Here is a 27,426-nt window from a genome sequence, read left to right on the forward strand (position 1 = left end):
AGGTATTTCATTTAAAAATAACAAAGAGGCATTTTGGTCAATTGTATCTAAGCGATTGGATGGAATCAGTTTGCCAAAATAGTATCCGTTGCAATAAAAATATTTTCTTTATATATGTAAAGGACAAAGCGGTCATTTAATTGCAATTTTATATTTGTTTGTGTATTTTCAAAAGCAAACTAGGCTCCAGGTATTTTCTACGAAAAACAAATGTTATGCTTTACTGGGGATAGTACCAGCATCATACACATTTGTCCTATCAAATACATTTTCATTTACTTGCGTTTATTGTTTCATTTTTTTGTTGTATACTTGAAGCAGCTTTCTTCGACGAAGATATCATATTACTGATGATATTGTGTGTTTTTTATGCATACAGGTAATTTGTCCAACACCATCAAAGAAAAGGTCAACAGATAACATGATTATTAATACAGACATATATTTCGAGTCTGGAAATGGTACACTTACATCACAGCAATATGAAACAGAAGTGTATACTTATACGGAGTTTCTGAATTCTTTAGAGACAGAATTAAAATCAGACAACTTTACTCTCGTCATACATGACCAGTATGCCCATCTTCGTGAAATGACATCAAACGACTTAAAACTAGATTGTCCTGACAATTCTGTTCCTGTATTCAGTACTTTAATTGCATGTGGTAAGTTGATTAAACATGCCTGATAATAGTTAATATTTTGTTAACGATGGTATCACAAAACCAAGAATAAGTGGTTCGTCGCTGACATGATTTATAACCTATATATTATAAAAGAGAGACGAAAGATGACATAGGGTTATTCAAACTCATAAGTCGAACATAAAATGATATTAGTGAAGGTTGGTACCTATTAAAACGTTTAAACACGCTGCATTTGTATGCACCTGTCCAAAGTCAGGTTTCTTATGTTCAGTAGTTGTCGTTTGTTAATGTGGTTTAAAAGCGTTATGCGTTTCTCTTTTTTATATAGATTATACCGTTAGTTTTCCCATTTGAATGGTTTTACACTTAGTCTAGTCATTTTGGGAAACCCTTCATAGCTTGCTGTTTGGTGTGAGGTAAGGCTCCGTGTTAATGACCGTGCTTTTACCTGTAATGCTTTACTTTTACAAATTGTGACTTGGATGGAGAATTGTATCATTGGCAATCAAACCACATCTTGTTATGTCTATTGATAACGCCATATAAAAACAAAACCACGAGACAAAAACAAATACAAAACACAACTTTGAAAACTTTAGATTTAGCAACGCGAACACCACCAACTACCGGGGATACCAGATGCACCGGAAGGATCTTTCTTTGACTAATAAAGACAGTAATAAGAAAATAAGGTCCCAACTTTCTCTGGTAAAAATGCCTTTGTGGCTTTTTCTTTTTGGGTTTGTTTGGTTTTATAACTTCTCAAATATCAATACAACTCTTTCATTGTAAGATTTGGTTTTGTGCGTTTCATGAAGTTATGACAGCGCCTCGGACGCACCAAATGTATAAGGTGTGATTTAAAAAAACCGGTACATTTGATTAAAAATGTATTGAAAACAGTTTTCATACGGTAGTTTCATTAAAAGGTGTATGGCTATTTGGTCGTTATTTTATGTATGAAATCTTCATGATCTATTACGTTATAAATAAAGGCAACAGCAGTATACCACAGTTCAAAAGTTATAAATAGCTATAGATTGAAAGAGAAAAAATCTAGGCTACAAACTATAACCGATGAAAACGTATCAAATAGGAGATTGAAACAACGGAATAACAGAACAACAGAAACACTGAAGTGCAACAAGAGCAACCGCCAACATACATAGAAAAGGACTATTTAATAATAACTGATGGTAAAACATATCGCTAAGATGACAACACTACGTGACTGGAATACAGTACAGACAAACGCCAGAACACTCAGCATAACGAAAAAGACAACTAAATAGTATTATATTACATTGTTTTCTTAACTTAATTAATTTTGTTTGTATATTTTATTTTTATTATTAGTGCAATGCCCACCTGGCACGTTTTATGACGTCAGTTCAAAAACCTGCAGTACCTGTTCTAGAGGTTCATACCAACCACATTCTGCTCAGGATGACTGTATTCCGTGTCCATATACTCAGACAACAGCCAGAATTGGGGCTATTGATGTTTCAGAATGTGAAGGTACTCTTTAAATACATGAAATAACAGAAGAAGAATAAAGAAAACATGTGCAAACTGGGTTACTTTTAATAAACAAATCATTAGATATGCTTTGATTTGAAATACTAAATTTTAGGGGTTTCTTTAACCATACACAAATATCTAAGTCAATTAAAAAATATAAATTCACTCAAACAAATTTGCAGAGTAAAATTTATTTAAAAGTCTTATAAAAAAGAAATGATATTGTATTGTAGATGCATGTGAACCTGGTACCTGGTCTTTGGCTGGTATCCCACCATGTGTAGAATGTGATATTGGTTATTACGAGAGCAACTATGGTTCTACAGTCTGTAAACAATGTCCAGGAAATCGTATTACATTGATGGAGAAAAATGACAATGTATCGAATTGTGTTGGTAAGATATTGAAATTGTTTCATTATTTCTATAGATGTCTTTTCTGTCATTTGTTAAGTTATAATTTGTTTCTATTCGGTAATCTATCAACTGTTTATTTGATACTCATCAAGAGTAGAAGAGTCAAGTTTCAACAAGCACTGGATAGTTAAATATATTCCATAAGCTAAAGGAATATCTTATAAATTCATGAAAAAGGCTGTTCCATAAATAGGTAATATAGTATATGAATATAAACAATAGGGCAATATAAATAAATTCATCATAGATATCAGGATGACATTTTGTATTTACGCCAGACGCGCGTTTCGTCTACAAATACTCATCAATGACGCTCGAATCCAAAAAAGTTTTAAAAAGGCCAAAAAAACGTTTTTGTATAACATACATCTATTCAAGGAATGAAGCAATATTTTCGATTACAAAATACTATTTCCAATTCTGAAATGTTTAGAAAGACTCCCAGAGGGAATTGTATAAGACAGTGTATGAATATATAAGGAACATATTCTTAAAATGGTTACAAGAACGATTACAATATTTTTTATTCAGATTATGATGTTGTTTTCCCAAACAGCACAGAAACTGCCTATACAGAGCTGCAAGTTACAGATATTCCACTTCAAACACCATTTGTGGTGACTTTCCATATACATTGTCATACTAAATGTCAAGGAACCTTTTTCAGCATGATAACTTCTGCATCTGACCATATAGAAACGACGTCTAGTTTGCTAACTATTAACACGTAAGAGGGAATTTATTATTCAGCTTTTTACTTATTAAATAACTAATCGAAGAATTCAAATAGAGAAAAATATTCAACGAATAACTATTTATTCACGAAGGCTCGTAAATTAATGAGAGTGTTGTTCTGTCACGAGTTGAATATTTGATATTTGAATTCTTTGATTAGTTATTCTTTTTGTCACATTGGCAAATGGGTCTTTTTCTGAAATCTAAGTAGAAAATGTAAGGAACTATTTCTTTTTCTAAGCATTCACAATTTGTTATCCGACGTCATGACTTTATTTATTTTACATATGAAATTATCGGTTTTTATTTCACTGGGAAATGTAATTAATTGCGACCAATGTGATAACAGTATTTATTTAATTGATATGTAATGATTATTTCCAATTGTAAAATGTATCAGTGTTTAAAATTGATATGTTATTATTATATTATATTGTCAAATGTATCAAGAGTTTAACAAATAAAGAATAGATTACATTTTGTATAACAAAAGCCAAACCAAACAACAAAAATATTTCAACAAATAAACAGAACAAAAACAGACAAAAGAGATAAAAAGAAAGAAAAAACAACGACATAATCAGTAAAAAATGATGCTATCTAATAGACGAACTCCGATCAAAATCTGGTAAATATAAAGGCCATAGAAAGGTCACCATATATTGTTTCACATGTTTTCTTCTTAATGATGTATAGTGATGAAAAGCTGATATGACTCAAATTTTGTAAGGGTAAAATCTTTAAACAAAAAAACAGAAAGGTTAAAAATGTGCACCAAACATCGACAAAGCTGTTGATGCCTATTTAAAACCCAATCATTATTACATATGTACATGTAGTTCTATTTTTTAATTTTTTTCACAGAGACACGTTTGCTGCTTTTGACAATCTTGACTTTTCAAAGAAATGGTTTCACATTGCATTACACATCAGTAGAAATGAGAGTTTCTTATTTTTGAATGGAGAAATGCTTAAAGCATATGTAAACAACATAGATCTATCTCAGAATGTTGACTTAAATATTACTTTAGGAGGTATGTTCAATATTGTCAGTATATGTCCAAATGACGTTTGTTTTGAATAGCGTTAGTTGAGCTGTTAATGAAATGGGCGGATCATCAGTTAAAAGTGTATCTTACGTAAGTTTGGTTGTAACCTTCTTTATTTGTAGTTCAGAAGCATTGAATCAGATAACGTTATCAAGAATACCGAAATAAAGGCAAAGACCGTTTTGACTTTTATCGGTTTAAACATGAAAATATGAAATCAAGATCTGCTTTAAAAGTCTTTGATTTGTGTTAGACTTCTGAAAAAAACGCACATTTTCCCCAATTCTTTGCCATAGAAGTGAGAACATAAGATAACATATAAGTACATAAGAATTGAACACAAATAATGAACACTTTACATATATGAAACCTTAAAAGCAATAATATTCTCATGAAGACCACAATACAGATTTCTTTTTGATTCTCACCATCAGCTGGATATTTAAATACGTTGATTTATTTTTTTTCTTTACAAGATTGATATTTTCAAAAGATAAACGTCGTATCAGATTCATTTCTCCTTTGACTTGTTAATGATTGTTTACATTAGTTCGACCTTTATTTTGAAATACATATGATCCAAGTGAAAACTAGTAGCATACATGATATATTTATTCTTCAGGAGATGACTTTATTGGGGCTATTTCACAGTTCAGCATAGTTACCCAGCAAAGCTATATGAATAATGAACATTGGTATTCGAAATGCGAAAGTGAAGGTGTGCCTTCTGGATTCGTCAACTGGAATGAGTTTGCTTATAGCAATCTGATAAATGGCTACATTAACATCCCCTCCAAATGTGATGGCAAGTATAAATGATTTGGTTTTTTGTTATTAGTACATGTAGTAACGCTATTGCTACATGTACGTATTTTTTTTTTTTGGAAAAATACATATAATTTGCTAATGAGCACTTCAACATTTTAAGAATGGATATATAACAAAAACTCAGACTAACATAGATGTTAGTTGGTGTTCCTTTTGATCTTGATATTTCTATGGACTCGTATATGAGCCTTCAAAAAACATGTGGTCATGATGTACATATGATTATCATGATAATAATGTTTCTCCATAATTATTTTTTTCTTTCTTTATGATTTATTATATTGTAACTTCTGTTCTTGTTGTAGGAGGATTTTTTTTCCTTTTCCGTTTAAAACCAGTCATTGAATTCATTTCAATCATTCATTCATATCGTTTTTGTTTTTCAGACTATGATGAGTGCCAATTGAATCCCTGTGTGAATGGAAGCTGCACTGACAAACTTGGAGGATACACTTGCGCTTGTGATATTGGTTTTACGGGCAGTAACTGTGATACAAATATTGATGACTGCGTTGCACATGCCTGCCAAAATAATGCAACATGTATAGATGAAGTCAATGATTATTCGTGTGCATGTGACTATCAGTATACAGGAGAGTTATGCGAAATTGCAATGGGTAAATACATTTTGAAGCCACCAATGGCAATATATCTTATTCGAAGTTCTTTAAATATGATTTAGATATGAAAATACAAGCATATTTCATATACAGAATGGTGACCTTATAGTTAATTCATTCATCAGTAGAATATTTCAGTCGTTCGTCATATTTTTCTCAACATCTTACAAACAAAAATATATCAATCTTTACCATGTTCTTCATTTTTGATATATAATGTATTAATAAACTATCAATTGATAATAATGGGTTTAAAAAAGACAGGTGCATATGTAGAAATGCTTCAATATTAAGGATGTATTGTTTGCCTTTCTAATTATATATTTTTTTAAGTCGACGGCAGTTGGTCTGACTGGGACAACTGGACAGAATGTTCTGTAAGTTGCGGTAACGGAACAATCCAACGTCGACGAGCATGCGCAGATCCCCTTCCAGATAATGGAGGAAAACTATGCGAAGGATCAGATACAGAAATTGAATTATGCAGCTTAGAACCTTGCCGAGGTACTGTCTTATCTTTTTTATGATGCATTGCTGAACATGAGTTATTAATACTTGCAAATTTAATTTCCTTTAAGTGAGTACATCCTAAATTTGAATCGGATATTATACTTGATTCGCATGCTTTTATTGAAAACTGTTGATATAAGTTCTGGTATAAAATATTCGCAAAAAGAAGCACAAGACAAAGAAGGTTTACAACATTCCTAGAAAAAAACATGAAAGAAAGAGTTTGAACTTTCATCATATTCTAACTATCTAAGCTGTTGATGAAATATAAAAAAGGAATTTCAAAATTAAAACACAGATTACCATGGTTATGTCCTATTTGTTACCTAACATTTTAAATAATTTATCCAAGGCAAAGTTTCTTAATTTTTCTAAAAACTTTTATAGAATGCACAGAGCTGATTGAACCGAAAAACTCCACCTTGTCATGTGTTAACAATAGCAACACAATAACATGTGTGTTAAATTGCGACGAAGGATTTGACTATGACCACGATGTAAAAGACGAATACGTTTGTGGAAACGAAACATATTATTACTGGGACTTTCAGACAAATGATAACCCGTATGGTCGACTACCACATTGTACAGGTAATAGATTCACAGATATAATTGAATTCTTTAGTGGTAACAGTTGAATATATTAAATTTGTCAAAGACACTTAACATTAAAGGATCAAGGACTAGTGTTCATCGTCTGTTAAAGTAGCAGAAATAATCAATTTAAAGTGATAGAAGTTAAAAATATTTAGTAAATATACGATGTTAAGGACACAATGTGTTTTGATCTGCGCGTATATCTGTTATTTTGTTATTTCGGTCAATATTGGGCTAAAGTTCTAAGGTTAGATAACATAGTTGTGAGCCTATACATTCAAAACTTAGTACTCATGTTCAATATTCTGTGAACTCATAATGAAAATAATAAATGCAAACTAATTATTTATACTCTGATGTTGCGGTTGATTGAATTTGTATCATATGTGTGTATACTTTTATTCTAATTACAGAGGTTGTTCAATCATTCAAGTTGCACGTTGATCATTCCGCGTATTACGACTTGGAGGAATGTGATACGCTATCAATTGCTGAAATCGAAAACAAGATAACTGCTAGAATCGAGTCAGCTACACAGCAACTCACATGTGTCACGTCAAACATCTGTACGATGTCTACCAATGATGTAATAAATTGTGATATTTCACGGAAAAAACGAGACACTAACAATTTCGTTGGTTTCACCTTGACATTGTCATGTGATACGACTACACGTAAGTAATTTATCATGCATAACAAAATGAATAGACCAAAGTATCTAAACAAAACTTGTTATCTAGTTACTACAGAAATAGTTTTAAAACTGACATGAACATGATTGTTATTTATCATAGTATGCTAAAATCTTTACCAATGCCGGGAAAAAGAGTAATGTAGGTAAAGTCACAAAGGAAACGATTCCAACTCATGAACAAATTTTCATTGAATATAAAAATATAGTTTCGTATAGATGTCTAGTCTTGGTGTGTGATTGAATCAATTTAAATTTCAGATGGAACAGATACCTGTTTTTACGGATTAGAAGACGCCGTTACAGAACTTGAAGAATTGGAAAATGGAAATGAGTTAGATCTTCTGCACAATAGTATCATATACAAAATAGTACAGAACAGTTCCTCATCAGACAGTAGTCTAAATTGTCCATCCGGAACAATTCCATTTATTGCATATTGCGGTAATGATTTTCCATAGTAATTTTTATAAGAAAAAAACAAATATTTGAATAAATCTTTTTTGTAATACTAGTACTTTTTTAATACTCTTCAGAACTATATATAAACAAAAACGAAACATGTATTGTCCTATAGTCTCATAGGTACTCATACCAAATAAATATATCAATTGTCAACAATGATCATGTAACCTTTGTCTGAAAATTATTGCCGGATTTGGTATAATGTCTCTGCTATTATATAAGAAACCGTCCATAGAGAGCTGCTATATATAATATATATTCTAATTTGCAATATTTTGATTTTCATTTTAGTACCTTGTAGCATTGGTCATTACTATTCCAACGAAGAATGTCTGTCATGTACTAAAGGAACATATCAAGATCAAACAGGTCAAACATTCTGTTTTTCGTGTCCCAAGGGAATGACCACGGAAGGAACGGATTCTGTGTCGATTGATGACTGTAATGGTATGAATGATAAACAAAAAACAGAATGAATGAATTTGCAGTTAAATCTCCTCTTTTACAAAAAAAAATACTTTTTTTCTGTCTTTTTACACTTTTTTCGCTGACAATTTTTACTTTTGACCGTGAATAACATTTAAAATGGATTGATATTTTATACCAAGGTGCTTTTGAAATGCTATTGACACTTACCATTCTCATTTTTATTAAACAGATTGATACAATTTGGATTTTTGCTTTTTTCTTGACAATTTGTACACTGAAAAATGGAGACAATATGTTATAAAATTGATACATTTGCTTAGGAAGTAATTCGACGTGTTAAATTGAAACAGAGTTCAATACAGTTAATGTGTTTAGTGGTATAACGATCCTATACTTCGGACGCCATCGCGAGTTGGTTGACCGTTATGGAATAACCGTTTCACAAACGATATCGGATATGTTCTTTACGTCGAAACTACAATCCCCTCCCCTTTCATGAATGTGAACTGCCGAATTAGACTATTTGCCTGTTTTGTAATAACATGAGCAATACGGGTGTCACATGTGGAGCAGGATCTGGTTACCCTTCCGGAGCACCTAAGATCACCCTAAGTTTTTGGTGGGGTCATGTTGCTAAGTTTTTAGTTTTCTACGTTGTGTCTTGTGTACTATTATTTGTCTGTCTTTTTTTTTAGTCATGACGTTGTCAGTTTATTTTCTATCTATGAGTTTGACTGTCCCTCATGTAACTTTCGCCCCTCCGTCATATATAATTTAAGTACGAACTGTGGAAATATAATAAACAGTGACGTGCTGAAATTGAGGAATTAAAGTCATTAGATATAGGAAGATGTGGTATGAGTGCCAATGAGACAATTCTCTATACAAGTCACAATTTATAAAAGTAATTCCAGGAATACTTACTGTTTTCTGAGATTAGCCAATATTTAACATAAAACTGAAATGTCTTTTCTTTTGACAATGTGTTTATTCAACGTATAGAATTTTTATTTTATCTATTTCAGTACCTACGCCTATATCTAGCGAGGAAAATAAGTGTGAGTATTCATAATGATAAATCTTTAAAAAAAACAACAACAATTGAACAAATTGTTTTTATTTACACAAACAAAACTAATCATGTTTATTGCATGGTTCTTTTTTCTTACAAAGGTGTATGTAAAAAACAAACCTGTTTACATATTCAGATATTCAAATGTGCTCAGTGAGTGGCTTATGTACTAGTGTGCGTTTTGAAACGACGTACATAGATTTAGAACATTACGTTGTTCGTGCTTGTGAGATTATCTATGCTACAATTAAATAAGGTGGTGAAAATACTATTACTTTGTACATTTTTTTTAACTATCACTTTTGAGTTTATACATTGATTTGGAATGGTTTGGAAATTTTTGACCTTTTGTAAATCAAGTCTAGACTGTTATAAGCTCTTCGTCTATTTTTTTTATCTAAGGTATTCAAGTTTAAGGTATTTTAAAATGTACCATTTTATTTCAGTGCCAATCATTTTAGCAGTATGTATCAGTACTCCAATTATAGTTATTATGGTTGTTGTCATTATGGTGATTTGTAGACAAAAAGGGTATGTTACATAATTTAATGTTTAGTTACAATCCCCTGAGGAAAATCACCAATTGATCAATTTACAATTTTTTTTTAATATGCGTTATCCTTTAAAATGAATAATTAAGTCGTGATCAGCCAATCCAAATTTCTTTTAGTATTAACCTGACCCTCGAGCTTACAGATATATTTTGTGTGCTGAGAAACAATTCAAAAAGAGTTTATATCAATGTTTTATACATTCCATGTTTGTATTTATACTCTAACATGTGTGATGAGAACCGAAATCGGATGAATACCATATTCACTAGTTGTCAGAAACATTGTAATTTTATCCTGTACAAAACATATGATGACTGATAATTTGATATTTTAAATGAATATCTTAAAAAATACCCGTTCAATTCATTTAATAGTATTTTTTCACATTTGTCTTACTATTTTTAAACGACCAAATATAAGATAAAAAGTGAAAGCACACACGACAGGAGTTCGCGTTATTCGTTGTTTTAGCTCACAAGTTCGTTACATTTGACACAGAAATGTGTGTCCACGTTACTGTCAAATGTTCAAGGAAGTTTCAAATTCTATTTTTAGAATTTTGAAATCCTACAAAAAGGGATTTGAACAGAATGAAAGCGAAACATTTAAAAGTCAATCCGATAAAGTTGGAAAACCTCGATTGAACCCTAAGACGATGTAAGTATTCAATCGATTATGCACATACATTAATCATAGATACTACGCTAAAACTAGTGTAAATCAGGCTCGTATTTTGTCTCAAGACTCACAGTGACGGTTGAATGCAAACTAAAATACTAAAGTTGGGGAGAATTAAGTTAACTAAAAGGGTTTGCCAAAAATACCATTAAATATAGTGTATTCCTACTGTTTTAAGTCCTTAATAAGAATTGCGAAAAATTAAAGTTTTGTACACAGTCAATTTATATCTATAACCATATAAATTATATAGCAAGTCAACACAGATAAACGTGCTCACTACGGAAGAAACCTCTGTCAGCAGTAGCATTGAAACAGAGCTGAAAATGAACTCATCATGATAGTTTCTTGGTCAGATGAAACGCGCAAAAATGTGTAGCAGAAAAAAATACCAAAATATACAGGTCCATAATGTCGGACGAAATCAAACACTATCAGTCAACAGAACAAGAGAAAAACAGCTGCCATATTCCCAACTTGATTTCAGAATAAAATGTGGGTTGAACATAGTTTTATAGCTTTTTCTGTTGTTGTCTGTTCTATGGTTTGGTTGTGTCTATTTGACATATTCCCCTTTTCTATTCTCAATTTAATTTTAAAACACAAACTTGTATGACAATTGTTTATTGTTCCGGTATATTCACAAAATTTGATGAGCAACCCAAACAGATAGATAAGTTCATATGGCAATAATTGAAAACCAGCTGCCAAAAATCACCGACGTACAACATCACTGATTGAAAAATTTGAACACACATTCAAATTAATCGAACATATACTTCAAATTATTTTAATCCCACTGTAACTTTGTTTATTGGATGACGACTTTTACATGTAAGCCCAGCCATGAATATTGATTGCAAAACTCAGAAATACTAGTGAATCAATTAAGAGTCACTCAGTCCAGCTTCTTTAAAGTTCATGCAGTGTCGGTTTTGAAGACATGCTAGTGTATCAGAAGTTAATTAATGAGTTGACGCATAAAAATACCGTAAATAGAATAAATATAGAAATGAGGCACACATCCTTTTTCCAATCTTAATTGATTTCTGTTATGTGAATACACTATCGTTACAACTTATTCTGATGGGCATTATGGCAATGACTGTTTTTATAATCCAAAATTCAATATTAAAGAAAATAAAAGAACAAGCATTAATTATGATAGCATTTTATGGTAAAACATAGTCCCGATAGTATTTTGTTGTAAAACATAGTCCCTAGCGAATTCCGGTTTGTATATACACTACAGTAAAACAAATTTTGTATTAGAGCCAGTCTGAGATATGAAAACTACTGATTTTTGGTTGATGATTCAATTATTTGAATAAAAAAAGGACATGAATTCTTGCACTGTTGATTTGTGCAGAATTTTTTTTTATATTACACTGGCTATAAGCATGATTAATTATTGCTTGACGGGATCGTAAACTCGCAAAACCGAGTATAATCGATTTTCTGAGTTTGACCTGACCTGTTTACTGTACACCAATATTGCTTTCAATTATCATGATTATTTTATATAATATAAGACCTATTCGTTTTTTGGCATTGTTTGTAGATTTTATCTGAAAACCAAGTTTATAAGATTTACGCTACATTTTAAAACCGATCAGAACTTAATAGCAAGGCATATCACGAATTAATTTGTATTACAAGCAAAGTTTTATGTGTTCTCCATCCAAACATTTGAACTCGTTTGTATCCAATTAAGATAGAAAAAAACACCTATCTTTCGAGCATACCTCAGTCAATATCATACTTTTCATTTATTGTATTTTAAATATACATCAATAATTTGTATTTATATTTTTTTAGAAAATCTGTTCAAAGTAGCTACTTCAATAATGATGGATTTGAATTTGACACAATCAGATTAGGAATAAGCTCTCCGCCTCCTATTAGCTACTCTTTCTCCCCAACCAAACCGAAGCATGCCGAAATCAAAAATATTTCAAATCTATCAGAAGATAAAGCTGGGCGGCCAATTTCACCGAGAGAATGTTGGACACCAGAATCTGTGAATGACATTGACGTAGATTGTTGATGATACAAAGATAAACCATTACTTAATATTTTGTAGTATTGTAATGCGTCTCCCAAACTCTCTTTGTGTAGCTTGGAACCATATCATTTGATAGATAATATTATATATGAGGACCCAATATATATTGTATATATACAAGTGTGGACACATATGAGTGTGGATAGTATGTTTGAATGTTTGACAGTGTCTTATGACAAAAGGAGTTCTATGTTTTTCCTATATGGTGTTATTAGTTGTGTTGCACGATGACAAACAATCTGAGCATTAGGAGTGTTGTTTATTTATTATTTAGTTTTTATGTTCAAGACGGGCATGGAAGAGACATTAATTGCATTAGTTACCAAATGATTATGATAGAATATGTTCCACATCTTTGATTTTGGATACATTTTGTAGCTAGGAGAGCAACACATAATACATTTTTCTAGGTTCATTTTTTCATGTGTTTTTTTTTTTTTTTTTCTAAATGGGAGATGATATCTAGATTTGAGAACATGATATAAGGAGCCTGTAATTCAGTGGTTGTCGTTTGCTTATGTGTTACATATTCGTTTTCATTTATTTTTTGTACATAAATAAGGCTGTTAGTCTTTCCGTTTAAATTGTTTTACATTGTCATTTCAGGGCCTTTTATAGATGATTATGCGGAATTGACTTTGCTCATTGTTGATGGCCTTACGGTGACCTGCAGTTGTAAATTTCTGTGTCATTTTGGTCTCTTGTGGAGAATTATCTCATTGGCAATCATACCACATCTTTTTTTATATGTATTTGCTTACTATTTGTATGATTCTATAAATAGTACTTTGTGGAGGATCGTCAGTATCATTAGTAAAAAAAATTGTTAAAAGGTCGAATTGTTCCTCAGATTAGAATACATTTATTGGTTTTTAGTAATGACAATGCCTGACAAGATGCTAGGGGCTAGATGAGCTAGGAAGTAAACTTCTGTGCTGATTTTTATCAATTCTTTTATAATATTTCCTCCAAAGCTGGTCGAAGCAAAAAAAAATTGACAAATATGAAAATGATTTCACCAAAAGAACTTTTTTGAGCATGCTTCAAAGACTCAAAACTGCTCCAAAAGTAATCTAATAGAATTTCAAGCATGTCAAGTGGATATTATCAACATCTACCTAATTAGTCTTAATATGTCTAAATATCTAAAAAGTTATAGTATGCAAAATTATTCTCTTTTCATTTTTGTTTGTTATATAGATACAAATATAAGTGATACATGTACCACAAATACAGTATTTGTTGTGGTATGAAAGTGTAGTAATTAACATTTACTGTTACAATGTTAATTCACACAAATTTATTAGAAATAAACAATTGAATGAAAAATGTTGAACATGTACAATAAAACATAGTTTTAGAAATCAATTAGGCCAGATAGGCCTTATAATTTTTTTTAAACATAATCGAATGACCATTTACACTCCGGACCAAGTCATCAGTAGGCAGTACAGATGTATTAAAACAACCTACATTGTAGCATCATATTGCTAGTAGCGGGAGTAGCATTGTCGGGTAAATTTGTTCTTTTTATAAAATTTGGTCAAAGGACATATAATGTTTGGTTCAAATCGATATATGCTTTTTATCTCCCTATTACTTACATTGAAGAAAGAGGTGATACTTTTTACTTTGACAAATCCTTGTACATGAGAGATGTCTGTGAAATCTTTATTTCACAAAGAATGAATTGCATAACAATGAACTGAGCTCAAAGCAAAGTACTTTAATAATACACTTAGACAAAGAGCTAAATCCAGTGATATACTTTGTACTGCAGGTTCTTCATGAACATCCATTGACCAAAACCTTATCTCAATAAAATGCCATACTACATGGTTGGATCAGAAGTCCTGAAAAAGACATGTTTTTTTTATTGTATTTTAAGTATGCACAGGTTAAACTTTCTTGTGGTATAATCATTCAGTATCTAGCAACTATCAACTTGCTTCATGCACAAATTGATATAGGTTGAGCGCTCCTCTGTTGGAAATAAGAACACACCTGGCTCCACCTAATTTAAGTCAACTGATGAAGAAACATTCAAAACTATAAAATGTTATCCAAGACTTTTCAGTGTCTATTTACCATTGCCACTGAAACAGTAATATATTTGTACACATATATACATGTAAGATTAAAATTTTAAAGTACTACATATATAAGACCAAAATTGATATTCGGTCTTTACTACATCTTCATTCCCCAAGTCATTTTCAAATTTTCCAAATTTAGATATATTTAAGCTAACTACTCCTCACACACATGTATAGATTATCAGTTTTTCTACACATGAGTATCGTAAGATATTTGCCAGTGAGCCGCAATGAATATTTTTAGCGAGTGAGCCCAGCTAATGAGCTAAAATGAATCAAATTGTGTACTCAGTCAGAGTTGTTGATATTTTAAGGTATCTTTACAAAGAAAACCTGCAAATCTCAGTGGCAATTCAGCACTTTTCATAAAGGGGTGGCCTCTGACTTTCCAAAGGACTGCCCACTCCTGTCAAGCTTTGACGATTTCCTATATAATCAACTAAATTTTTCCCACCAATAGGAGGATCTAGGGGGCAGAACCCTCCCCCCTTTTGGTTGGAAAAATTTTGTTGATTATATAGGGAATCACTGAAGCATGACTGGAGCGGGCCCCACCTTATGAAAAGTTCTGGATCCGCCACTGCCACCCCCTGGGTCTGTCTATGCATCTGTTTATGGTTCTGCGTAATAGTACCAATACTGGTTTTTTTTTCACCTTCCTTACTTGGCCCTAGACAGTTGCTTATCTGGTTAAGGTTCTATCACTAGCTTTTTTTAGACAAGAGATTTCCGGACCTCAACACATGTACTACAGACGAAAAGAGACAAATAATTTTATATAATAACCTTGAGTTTACTTCGACTACTGATATGCAAACCAAAAAAACAGACCCAAAAAAATATCATAAAATAGCGATTGAAAGATTGATTGCACTTTGAATGTATAGTTCAGGCTGAGACACGTGTTACATGAGGAGCTGGTTTGTTTACAAATAATAATGTCACGTGATCACTCACCGACGTCACAATTTGCATCTATCTTGCAGTTCACTAGACAGTTCGCTCAAACAGTACCCATTATCATGCAACGCAAATGTGATTGGTTATCAAATATTATACAGAAATAATGCATGTACAGTTTTAGAAGAAATTAGTTCATCAAATAGATTAGATTTTCACTTTTGACACGAATAGGTCGGGTTGACATTTCTGTCATCGGGGATAATATCAAGATAAATGGGATTAAACTGACCGTCAAAGATGTCTAGAGAAGCACATCTGGAGAACTTTAACATAAATAAGCCATACTTACATGTACCATAATTACTCTATATTAATAAACCCTATGTCAGTGAAATTTCACAATGATTACGATAAACAATTTTGATACTGACGATGATGCTGGTCACGGTTAAATTGGCGCAAAAAATATTCTTACTCCTATTGCTTTACATGTACGTAATAAAGTTTGTATAGAATTGAATTTGACCGAAGTTCAGCATACAAAAAAACGTGGATATGCAGAAGCATGACAATATATTACTGATAAAGTGTGTATATATTTCTGTAAACGAAGTTGCCTGTATACTTCACTTGAGCGAAAGGATATCTCTATTTGTGAACCCAGGGTCGAAGTTCAAGATGTTAACATATTAACGGAAATTTTTTGGGTTGCGTTTACATCATTGAGGCCATCTATTTTCATTGCGGGGTTTCACATATTTCAAATGGAATTATAGAAAAAATAGAATGTTGTTATAGCAAAATCAAAACAGAAAATGATGAACACTTGATTATTTTTAGCAATACATAAATTGGATTGAGGGTCTGTGTAGTCACATTATTTGTAAAACTCTCCTTAATTATTCCTGTGAAGCGTGTGCTTTACAGCGAGGCTTGCTATGCTTTACATCGACGCCACAGTGCTTCAACCAATCAGGGAATGTTTATTTGGGGCATTCGACCTATTCTAACTCAGATTTTTGCACATTTTAATCCAAATTATAGAAAAATGGAATATTGTTAGTACATATAAAATAGAAAATGATGAATACTTTTAGTTAAAGATGAATTGGATGGGGGTTCTGTGTATTCACATTATTTGTACAACTCTCCTGACTGATGCCATATTTTGGAATTTCCGTGACCTAAATGGTTCGCGAAAATTAATATTTTTATATATACATTTAGTATAGTAAGTAAACTTCAAAAAGTAAATCGGTTCGATTGAAGTATTATATGGCGGCTTCACTGTTGTGCCAATAAAATACACCTATACTGCACGTACAAACTATGCTAGAGGAAAAACGATGATTTTTCAGTGTTATTTTCAACCCTTTTCAGATGCATAAAGCATTATATTTATTAAATTTAGGACTATTTGGAAATGCCCTTTAATTGTATGAAGATCAAGAATAACTGTATTTACCAATTTCATATGCATTCACAAATTATTTCTAGAACGGGTTTGTTGTGATGCCTCTGGGTGTGGGAGCTTCTCGCTGCATTGAAGACCCATTGGTGGCCTTCAGCTGTTGTCTCCTCTATGGTCGGGTTGTAATGGGTCTTTCCTGCATAAGCAATTTCACACAGCAAAATATAATGAACATGTTTACTTTTATATAAAGTTTCTTTAATAAGGAAGTTTATTAGTAAATTGAGTTGTTTTCGCATCACTTAAGTAATTACATGTAACGAACTAACATAGGTCCAAGTAATGTGCAGTGGCTGATCCAGGGGAGGGTTTTCAGTTGGAACCGCCCCTTTTTTGGGGTGATCAATGCATTTGAATGGGCACGTGTTTGGACCCCCCTTTTCACAAAATGGCTGGATCCGCCCCTGATGTGTTTCAGTTTAGATTAGAGTAACTGAGACAGATCCAACCATTTTTTAAAAGGGGGACCTCACCCAGGATAAGCAGAGGCGGATTTAGTAATTTTTCAAAAAGCGGGACCTAATGTAAATTGAGTTTTTTCGCATCACTCACTAAATAACATAGGTCCGAGTAGTGTGTAGTGGCGGATCCAGCAGGAGGGTTCCCGGTTGGAATCGCCCCTTTTGTGGGGGTGATCAATGTATTTGAATGGGGACATGGTTGGACCCCCCTTTCAAAATGGCTAGATCTGCCACTGATGTGTTTCGGTTCTGACTTGACTAGCTGAGACAGATCCAGCCATTTTTAAAAGGGGATCCTAACCCAGGATAAAGGGTCAGTTCCAACTGATATCCCTATCCAAATGAATTGATCGTCAACAAAAAAGAGAGGTTCAACCTCCGGAATCCCCCCTCAACTAGATCCGCCACTGACCAGAGACTTAATGTGTACAAACCTGACGTAAAATTATATACTATTCAATTATAAATAATATCACATTACCTCCAAAAATCTGTTACAGTACATTTCACATGTTTCAATAATCCAAAAACGATGTTTATGTAAGAAGTTCCCGCGCAAATGTCATGTGTTACCGAAACGGGAAACAAACAAAAGAATTGTAGGTGCATGTTGTCATTCGCATTCCGATTAATTTACACAGTTCAATAAAATATACATGTTAACATTATCTATATTGGTTTTGAATTTAGTTACTAGATCAGAAAAATGATTTGTTTCTCGCAGACAACACAAAATAATATACATATTAACTCGACACTTCATCTATACATCCCTACAACAAAATGGGACGACCAAACAGATTTCCTAATTTTGATAAAGGTGAAATATGTAGAATAAGAATTGTGCACTCTGGAATAAGATCATAAATAAAGCCCTATATAAAGTGTAAACCAAAAAAAAAAATAATGTATGAAATCATTGTTTATTACATCTGCTTGCATAATAATATTGAAGTTGAAACTAACAACGATCACGTGTATCCTGTCAACCCCTGAAAAACATAATATTGTCTTCTTGACTACTTCCGCAAACCGTGGTCTGGTAAAATGATATATTGTTATAGTATATGTTAATTATAAACTAGACTAAATCTTGTCAACGTACATGCAGCAGAAGAAATGAGTTATAATGATTAACGAGATTTGACCGTGAATAAATATAAGATCCCCAGTTTTTGTGTTGTATAGTTACACCACTGCCCAAGGTTGCGAGCTTAATAACATGTTTAAGCCACATTCTTAATGTTCCTGTCACATGTCAGGAACCAGTAGAGCAATGGTTATAGTTCGTTTATTACTGTTGTATTTGATTTTCGTAATTTGTTTTGGTATAAAATAGGCAGAAATATTTTTCCTTTTTCCAGACGGAGCCTTTTTAAACTGTTCATATGGCAGGGATCGAACGGTTGCCTTTAACTATACATTCACTTCATCATAACTCTGTTGGTCAGTTTTCTCAGTTGCTTTTATGCCACTCCATTTTTCACTAGTGTGGATCTAGCCGGCGTTAATATTCATGAGGCTAGCCGTCAATAATATTCATGAGATCAAAACCGCGTTCGATGAAATGTTTTGGGTAGTTATTAGATTGTGACAATAAAATAACTTTTGCTGTTAAATTAAGGTTATGCTATTTATAGCAATATAAAGTAATTAGGAAATAGTAAGCCAATAGGTGTCTTCTGCAAGGTCCGCGTCATTTAAAATGAAAGTAAATGAAAAGTTTAATTGCATTGCCTCACACAACACAAAACAATTATGAACTTTAAAATGTTGTTATTATTGAATCAATGTAAACTATAGTAATTAAAACAAGATGATTAAATACAGGGTAATTAAATGGAATTAATTGTCATATGGGCATTCCATAATCTGTTCGTTGTCTACAAATATAGTCCAATTCTAAAACTAAAATATACAATACATACGATAGTATCACACAATTAAAAAGATCAGAAAAACAAGAAACATAGTTTATTGAAGGAATATAATAAACAGAAAAATAGAAACTGTCAATTACTATTTCAATGAAATAATTCTTCAAAATTACGGAGATCAATAAGAGTCTTTAATCTCAACATTACCAGTCCATTTAATTGCCTCTAAAATGGTCCATAGCACTTATGCCCTAGACCCGTACGAGTTAGTCAGAAAAGGATAAGGGGGGTACCTTGGTATATCACAAATTCGAAAATGAACTATTGCCGGCTGGCCAAACGAATAGATTCTCCACGTGGGCAATGATACCAGAGGAAGAGGTACTTATTGCCTTTAAAATGGCCCATAGCACTTATACCCTAGACCCGTACGAGTTTGTCAGTATAGGGTTCAAAGGGTGGATATGGTATCCCGGATACAACGAATTCGAACTGAACTATTGCCGGCTGGCCAAACTAAGAGATTCTCCACATCGACCATTATACCAGAGGTAGAGGTTGGTATGGCCTCTAAAATGGCCCATAGCACTTATGCCCTAGACCCGTACGAGTTAGTCAGAAAAGGATAAGGGAGGTACCCTGGTATATCACAAATTCGAAAATGAACTATTGTCGGCTGGCCAAACGAAGAGATTCTCCACGTGGGCAATGATACCAGAGGAAGAGGTACTTATTGCCTTTAAAATGGCCCATAGCACTTATACCCTAGACCCGTACGAGTTTGTCAGTATAGGGTTCAAAGGGGGGATATGGTATCCCGGATACAACGAATTCGAACTGAACTATTGCCGGCTGGCCAAACTAAGAGATTCTCCACATCGACCATTATACCAAAGGTAGAGGTTGGTATGGCCTCTAAAATGGCCCATAGCACTTGTGCCCTAGACCCGTACGAGTTAGTCAGAAAAGGATAAGGGGGTACCCTGGTATATCACAAATTCGAAAATGAACTATTGCCGGCTGGCCAAACGAAGAGATTCTCCACGTGGGCAATGATACCAGAGGAATAGGTACTTATTGCCTTTAAAATGGCTCATAGCACTTATACCCTAGACCCGTACGAGTTTGTCAGTATAGGGTTCAAAGGGGGGATATGGTATCCCGGATACAACGAATTCGAACTGAACTATTGCCGGCTGGCCAAACTAAGAGATTCTCCACGTCGACCATTATACCAAAGGTAGAGGTTGGTATGGCCTCTAAAATGGCCCATAGCACTTAAGCCCTAGACCCGTACGAGTTAGTCAGAAAAGGATAAGGGGGGTACCCTGGTATATCACAAATTCGAAAATGAACTATTGCCGGCTGGCCAAACGAAGAGATTCTCCACGTGGGCAATGATACCAGAGGAATAGGTACTTATTGCCTTTAAAATGGCTCATAGCACTTATACCCTAGACCCGTACGAGTTTGTCAGTAGAGGGTTCAAAGGGGGGATATGGTATCCCGGATACAACGAATTCGAACTGAACTATTGCCGGCTGGCCAAACTAAGAGATTCTCCACATCGACCATTATACCAAAGGTAGAGGTTGGTATGGCCTCTAAAATGGCCCATAGCACTTATGCCCTAGACCCGTACGAGTTAGTCAGAAAAGGATAAGTGGGGTACCCTGGTATATCACAAATTCGAAAATGAACTATTGCCGGCTGGCCAAACGAAGAGATTCTCCACGTGGGCAATGATACCAGAGGAAGAGGTACTTATTGCCTTTAAAATGGCCCATATCACTTATACCCTAGACCCGTACGAGTTTGTCAGTATAGGGTTCAAAGGGGGGATATGGTATCCCGGATACAAAGATTTCGAACTGAACTATTGCCGGCTGGCCAAACTAAGAGATTCTCCACAACGACCATTATACCAGAGGTAGAGGTTGGTATTGCCTCTAAAATGGCCCATAGCACTTATGCCCTAGACCCGTACGAGTCAGTCAGAAAAGGATAAGGGGGGTACCCTGGTATATCACAAATTCGAAAATGAACTATTGCCGGCTGGCCAAATGAAGAGATTCTCCACGTGGGCAATGATACCAGAGGAAGAGGTACTTATTGCCTTTAAAGTGGCCCATAGCACTTATACCCTAGACCCGTACGAGTTTGTCAGTAGAGGGTTCAAAGGGGAGATATGGTATCCCGGATACAACGAATTCGAACTGAACTATTGCCGGCTGGCCAAACTAAGAGATTCTCCACATCGACCAGTATACCAGAGGTAGAGGTTGGTATTGCCTCTAAAATGGCCCATAGCACTTATGCCCTAGACCCGTACGAGTCAGTCAGACAAGGATAAGGGGGGTACCCTGATATATCACAAATTCGAAAATGAACTATTGCCGGCTGGCCAAACGAAGAGATTCTCCACGTGGGCAATGATACCAGAGGGAGAGGTTCTTATTGCCTCTAAAATGGCCCATAAAATTATACCGTAGACCCGTACGAGTTTGTCAGTAGAGGGTTCAAAGGGGGGATATGGTGTCACGGTATACAACGAAATCGATCTGAATTATTGCCGGCTGGCCAAACTATGAGATTCTCCACGTGGGCCATTATACCAGTTGTAGAGGTAGGCATTTCCTCTAAAATGGCCCATAACAATCATGCCCTAGACCTGTGCAAATTTATCAGCAGACGGTTTAAAGGGGGATATAGTATCCCGGTGTACAACGAAGTCAAAATGAAATATTGCCAGCTGACCGACTAAGATAATCTGAACGTGGACCATGATAGCAGAGGTAGAGGTAGCCATTGCCTTTAAGATGGGCCATAGCACTAACCCTGATTGCGTTGTCAAACATATCAGATGTATGGAATAATGTTGCCTCGAAAATTACCCATGGTTCTTATGTCCTAGACCCGTACCTGTTGAAAGCAAAGGGAAGTACTCTTGTATATCACAAAGACCAAACTAAGAGTTTCTCCTTGTGGGCTAACAAAAAGATTAGCATAGGTGTTTTCTCTAAAAAGGCCCATGTATCGTATATCATAGATCCGTACGTATTGGTAGGAAAAGGGTAAGGAAAGTACTCTTGTATATCAAAATATTCAAACATACTTTTACTTGCTGGTCATTTTAAAGGTAATTAGTACCTTAACCTCTGTATCATGGTCCACGAGGAGAATCTTTTAGTTTGACAAGTCGTCAATAGTTCAATTCGACTTTGAGATATATAAAGGTGCCCATCTTTCTCTTTGCTGACTAGTTCGTACGGTCTAGGGTATAGTAGTATGGGTCATTTTAGAGGCAATTCCTATTTCTTCCTCTGATATAATGACCCACGTGGAGAATTTCTTAATTTGGCCATCCAGCAATAGTTTTTTTCGACTTCGTGATGAATCGGAGTACCACAACCCTTGTTATCCCCTCCTGACAAACTCGTACGGGTCTAGGACATAAGTACTATGGGCCATAATACAACTACTACATATACCTCTTGTGTCATGACCCATGTGGAAAATGTCTTGGTTTGGCCAGCTGGCAATAGTTCATTTCGACTTTGTGATATATAAAGGTACCAACCTTATCCTTTCCTGGCTAAGTTTTACGAGTCTAGGGCATTAAAGATTTTTGTCATTTTTGAGGCAATGGATACCTCTCCCTCTGATATAATGACTCGTGTGAATAATTCTTTCTATTCAAGCTCTAATGTCAACATGTCACACATGTTACAATGAATATGGGCAGCGAGAACGTTGCGTTTGTGATTTTGCTCTTAACATACTTGGGCCGCACATGAATTACTTTAAAATAAATGAAAGTGATCACAACATTAATTATTAAAGTTCTAATAAAATAAATAACTAGTAAAATTTTAAAGTTTATATGTAAAATATTTAACAGCCCACGGTTTAAATTCATTTTAATGTCCATATGCTGATCACACGTTATCATTTTACTTTTCACGATTTATATTTTACACATGTTAGTCTATGTTTTTATTTTCGTCTTTTCATCACTCTGAGCTGCTATATTTTCAAGTTCCAAAGAATTCAAGTTTGATGATTGGTCTAGATATCAAACCAGTTTTTGTTCGAATTATGGCTGATCGTGTAAGTCCATCTTTACCGTAAAATAATTTGTCAATGATCGCCAAAGTCCAATTTACTCTAGATACATAGTCCTGAATCTGAACTACATATTTCCGACGTTAATGTTCTATGTGTTTCGATCTGTGTATCGGTAATATTTCCTAAGCGAATTTATGTATTCCTGCTTCCATATTTTTATGTAGTTTTTAAGAATTAATGAAAGAAACTTCGATTGTCTAGCCAGTTACTGGTTCATGCGTAGTGTCTTTGGTTCCTGGTTGTAAACTACAGTCTTTAAGGCCGTTATACGGTAGCGTCTTGGTCCGTTTTCAATATAATAAATGTGACGGAGTAAGGGGTTCGTCGTCCGCATTTGATCCGATGAAACGTATGTTAGTGGGCGATCACTGAGTAAACGTTCTACTTCAGTCATTATCGTGTTGAGTGTTTTATTGTCCATATGTGCTCGTTTAATGCAGTTTTTCGTTATTCCTCTCAATCTCTCCTACCATCCACCGAACAAAATTGATCCATAAGGATTAAGCTTCTCGGTTACATGATCATTTTGATAAATGTTCAATTTCTTATGCTCTCGCATCATACAAATCATTTACAAATACTAAACGTGATGCATGGAAGAAGTCTAACAAAGCTCTTTGTTAATTAAAGCTCGATATAATATTTTCAACATACAAGTATTTCTTTAACATTGCTGTCCAGTCTGTTGAATTGCAGTCAAATGTTTACGTATAACAGCATTTAGGATAAACGGAGAGAAAGTTGCTCCAAATTATACTGACTTGAATCTGTTTGCGGTTAGTTGACTATTTGGGTCATCCGGGTTACTACGCATAAGAGAATCTGGTAACATCACGATCCTCTTCATCCAGCCCATAATAAGAAAGGCTTTTTTCTATACCTGTCGAGACGGCGTATTTGTGCATTCTAAATCGGAGAAAAATTCCGGTTAAATCATTAAAGTTTGGCCAAAGATCCATCAAACAATCATTTAAGCTTAGATTAATAGGTGAAGGTTTGCAGCTACAGTCAAATACAATTCTGATTGGCGTGGTTGACGACTTTTTACGGAAATGATGGTGCGGTATGGAATGAACAATTGTTTTGGCTGATCGTTCATCAACTCTCTCGATAAATCTACGTTTTTCTTGTTCATTAATAATTTTCCGTTTTTCTGTAAAAGTGTAAGTTCACGATTAAGACGCTTAATGACATTTTCTGTTCTCCGTTATTCAATACTTCTGTTGTCTAGTAAGGTGTGGTGTTCCTCCTTACAAGGTAACTTATCAACATATCTTTATGTTTCCATATGGTAACCTATACCATTTGATTTATATACATCTTGGAATTGTCTGTTTTCAGATTTGTTGTCACTATTATTTATACTAGCAGCTTCAACTTCCATAAATTTCTCCATTATAAAAGTTCTACTCTTCAACTTTGTGACCTACTAATATGTTCATCATTGACGTAAGTGTGTGATCTGGATTTGCAGGTATTCAATTGATTGTGCCGGACAGAAGGTTACGGATTTCCGACTTGACGGTAGTAGGTCCTGTTCCTCATACTATTCTATCATCGACAATTGACCAGTAATAATCGAATAAGATATAATTCAATAGAGAATCTTCAACCATTGGGTCATGTGAGACCGGATGGTCTAATTTCAAGCCAAACAAATACTTTAAATTTGTTATATTACGTACATAAGTCTTCATTGGTACAGCTATTTCTGGTACAATCAAAACGTTGATAGGTAATTTGCCGTTGTCTGTGCCATCACTTGTGTCACAAAATCCTAACAAGTTTATGGTCTTCTGTCTGGTAATTGTCAAATCAAGCTCTGTAGCTTATTTTTCTGTGATGAGGGCATCTGTGCGCCCTTGTCAAATAATGTGTTTGTGTAAGTACATTGAATGCCCGAACTTACTTGCGCTACGACAGTTTTTAGTCTGTGTCTGTGAGTGAAGAACTGTACCCGTTTTCTTCGCGTTGTGTTGTGTTAACTGAATTGTGTTACTAGTAATATATTCATTAGTGTTACTCTGTTTTTCATTTTTTTAACCTCGTCTTTGCATAAACTAGTATGCTGCTTTATTTTACATTTCCTGCAACTTTTGTGTGATTTGCAATCAGCTATATTGGGGGTCAAAGACAGTTAAAACATAAACGATGCTGTTTAACAACAGAAATATTTGCTGTTTGATCAATTATCTTAGTGCAATTAACGGGAACATGTGATTCGTTACAAAAGTACACATGATTTTACGTTTATTTGTGTTGATTTATTTTGTACGTACCTTTGCATTGGTGTGAAATGCTGCTGTAGTGGTTTAAGTTTCCGTATGATCAGAGGAATTGCCTCTCTCCATAATGTTGAGTTCTTGAGATAGTATATGTAGTAGTTCATTTAATTGCCAACTATTTGATTCATGGTGTCTTGTAAGATTTATGCGTACGTCCCCGGTAACTTTTTCAATATGATAGGGACCAATAATGGGTCATATGTATTCTCTGTCTGACCAAGGGATTCTAAACCACGTACATATGTTTCAATTTTGTCGTAAAAAATAACGTAAGCTCTTGTATGAAGGTATGTAAAATTATGCATTCATGTACGTTTGCGTGATGTTGCGAACTTGTGGCATTTGTGTTTAGCGTTGATGTTTGTACTTAGATAAATTTTGCTATTGGCTGTATTTTTTTTCTAAATTAAATAAATAATCATCAGAGTTAACGATTTCTGTTTCGAAGGTTATTGGAATCAACAAGTTTCGTGCCGCTCTCCCCATTTTTCGTCGAATTTCTGGAATATTCCGGAGACGGCACTACTATGTCCTGCTAGTATCGATTTCAGCTGTAAATTCATCCTGGTCACTTGACACCAATATCGTTAAGAGGTTCACTTGACACCAATATCGTTAAGAGGTTACATCGGACAACTATATAGCTAACAATAACAAAAGCGAATAGAATGTATGTATATCTATTTTGACTCTAATGTCAACACGTGACACTTACGTAACATTACAATGATTAACAACAGCGAAAACTTGATCAATTACTCCTTAACATATTGTCTAAGTATCGGTACCCAATACGATCGTAATACGTAAGTAAGCGTAGCATTGAGTCCGAATTAAGTGAACGCTCGTGTGCGTCTGTCACTATCAGTTTGGTAAGTAAATGATTCGCAGGTAATAAATACGGAAATTTGGTATTCTCTAAAATGATTCCGCTGTGAATCCTTCCATTGCATCTCAAAAAGCTACCGTCATCTATGAAGAGTCACAATTGTCTAGTGCTAGGATATTGCCTTGTGTTTTTATCTCAGATGTTTGGTATATCGGTATATTGGTAGTTAAATATGAACCGCTGAACGTAAGCAGTTACTGAAATCACTTTCCTGAAAATTTCAATATTTCCAATTGTCTATAACGTTACTGATATCATAGTGATCAGTACGAACTTCATTGTTTAGAAATTCCTCGTCTTCGTTTTTTTCTGTAATTGTCAATACCGTTAACTAATTCTGTCTTTTTAAAAAGAACACCATTGATGTATTGATCGACGTCAATTCCTCGTGTTAAGAGATTGGTTGGGTTGCATTCTTTTGGGCAATATCTGCATTAAT

General features: G+C 34.1%; 1 protein-coding gene across 3 annotated transcripts in view; it reads left to right on the forward strand.

The window, feature by feature from the left end:
- LOC143045037 (uncharacterized) overlaps positions 1-13,296 on the forward strand; it is a 200,909-nt gene extending 187,613 nt beyond the window's left edge. For all 3 annotated transcript variants that reach the window (XM_076217320.1, XM_076217323.1, XM_076217324.1), the window contains 4 exons: positions 9,534-9,566; positions 10,027-10,111; positions 10,690-10,791; positions 12,631-13,296. In XM_076217320.1, the coding sequence (XP_076073435.1) occupies positions 9,534-9,566; positions 10,027-10,111; positions 10,690-10,791; positions 12,631-12,859 (449 nt within the window). In that variant the 3' untranslated portion in view covers positions 12,860-13,296. The remainder of the gene's footprint in view (positions 1-9,533; positions 9,567-10,026; positions 10,112-10,689; positions 10,792-12,630) is intronic.
- The last annotated feature ends 14,130 nt before the right edge of the window (positions 13,297-27,426 follow it).

This window comes from Mytilus galloprovincialis, chromosome 9, assembly GCF_965363235.1.
Source record: "Mytilus galloprovincialis chromosome 9, xbMytGall1.hap1.1, whole genome shotgun sequence".
NCBI classification, from domain to species: domain Eukaryota; kingdom Metazoa; phylum Mollusca; class Bivalvia; order Mytilida; family Mytilidae; genus Mytilus; species Mytilus galloprovincialis.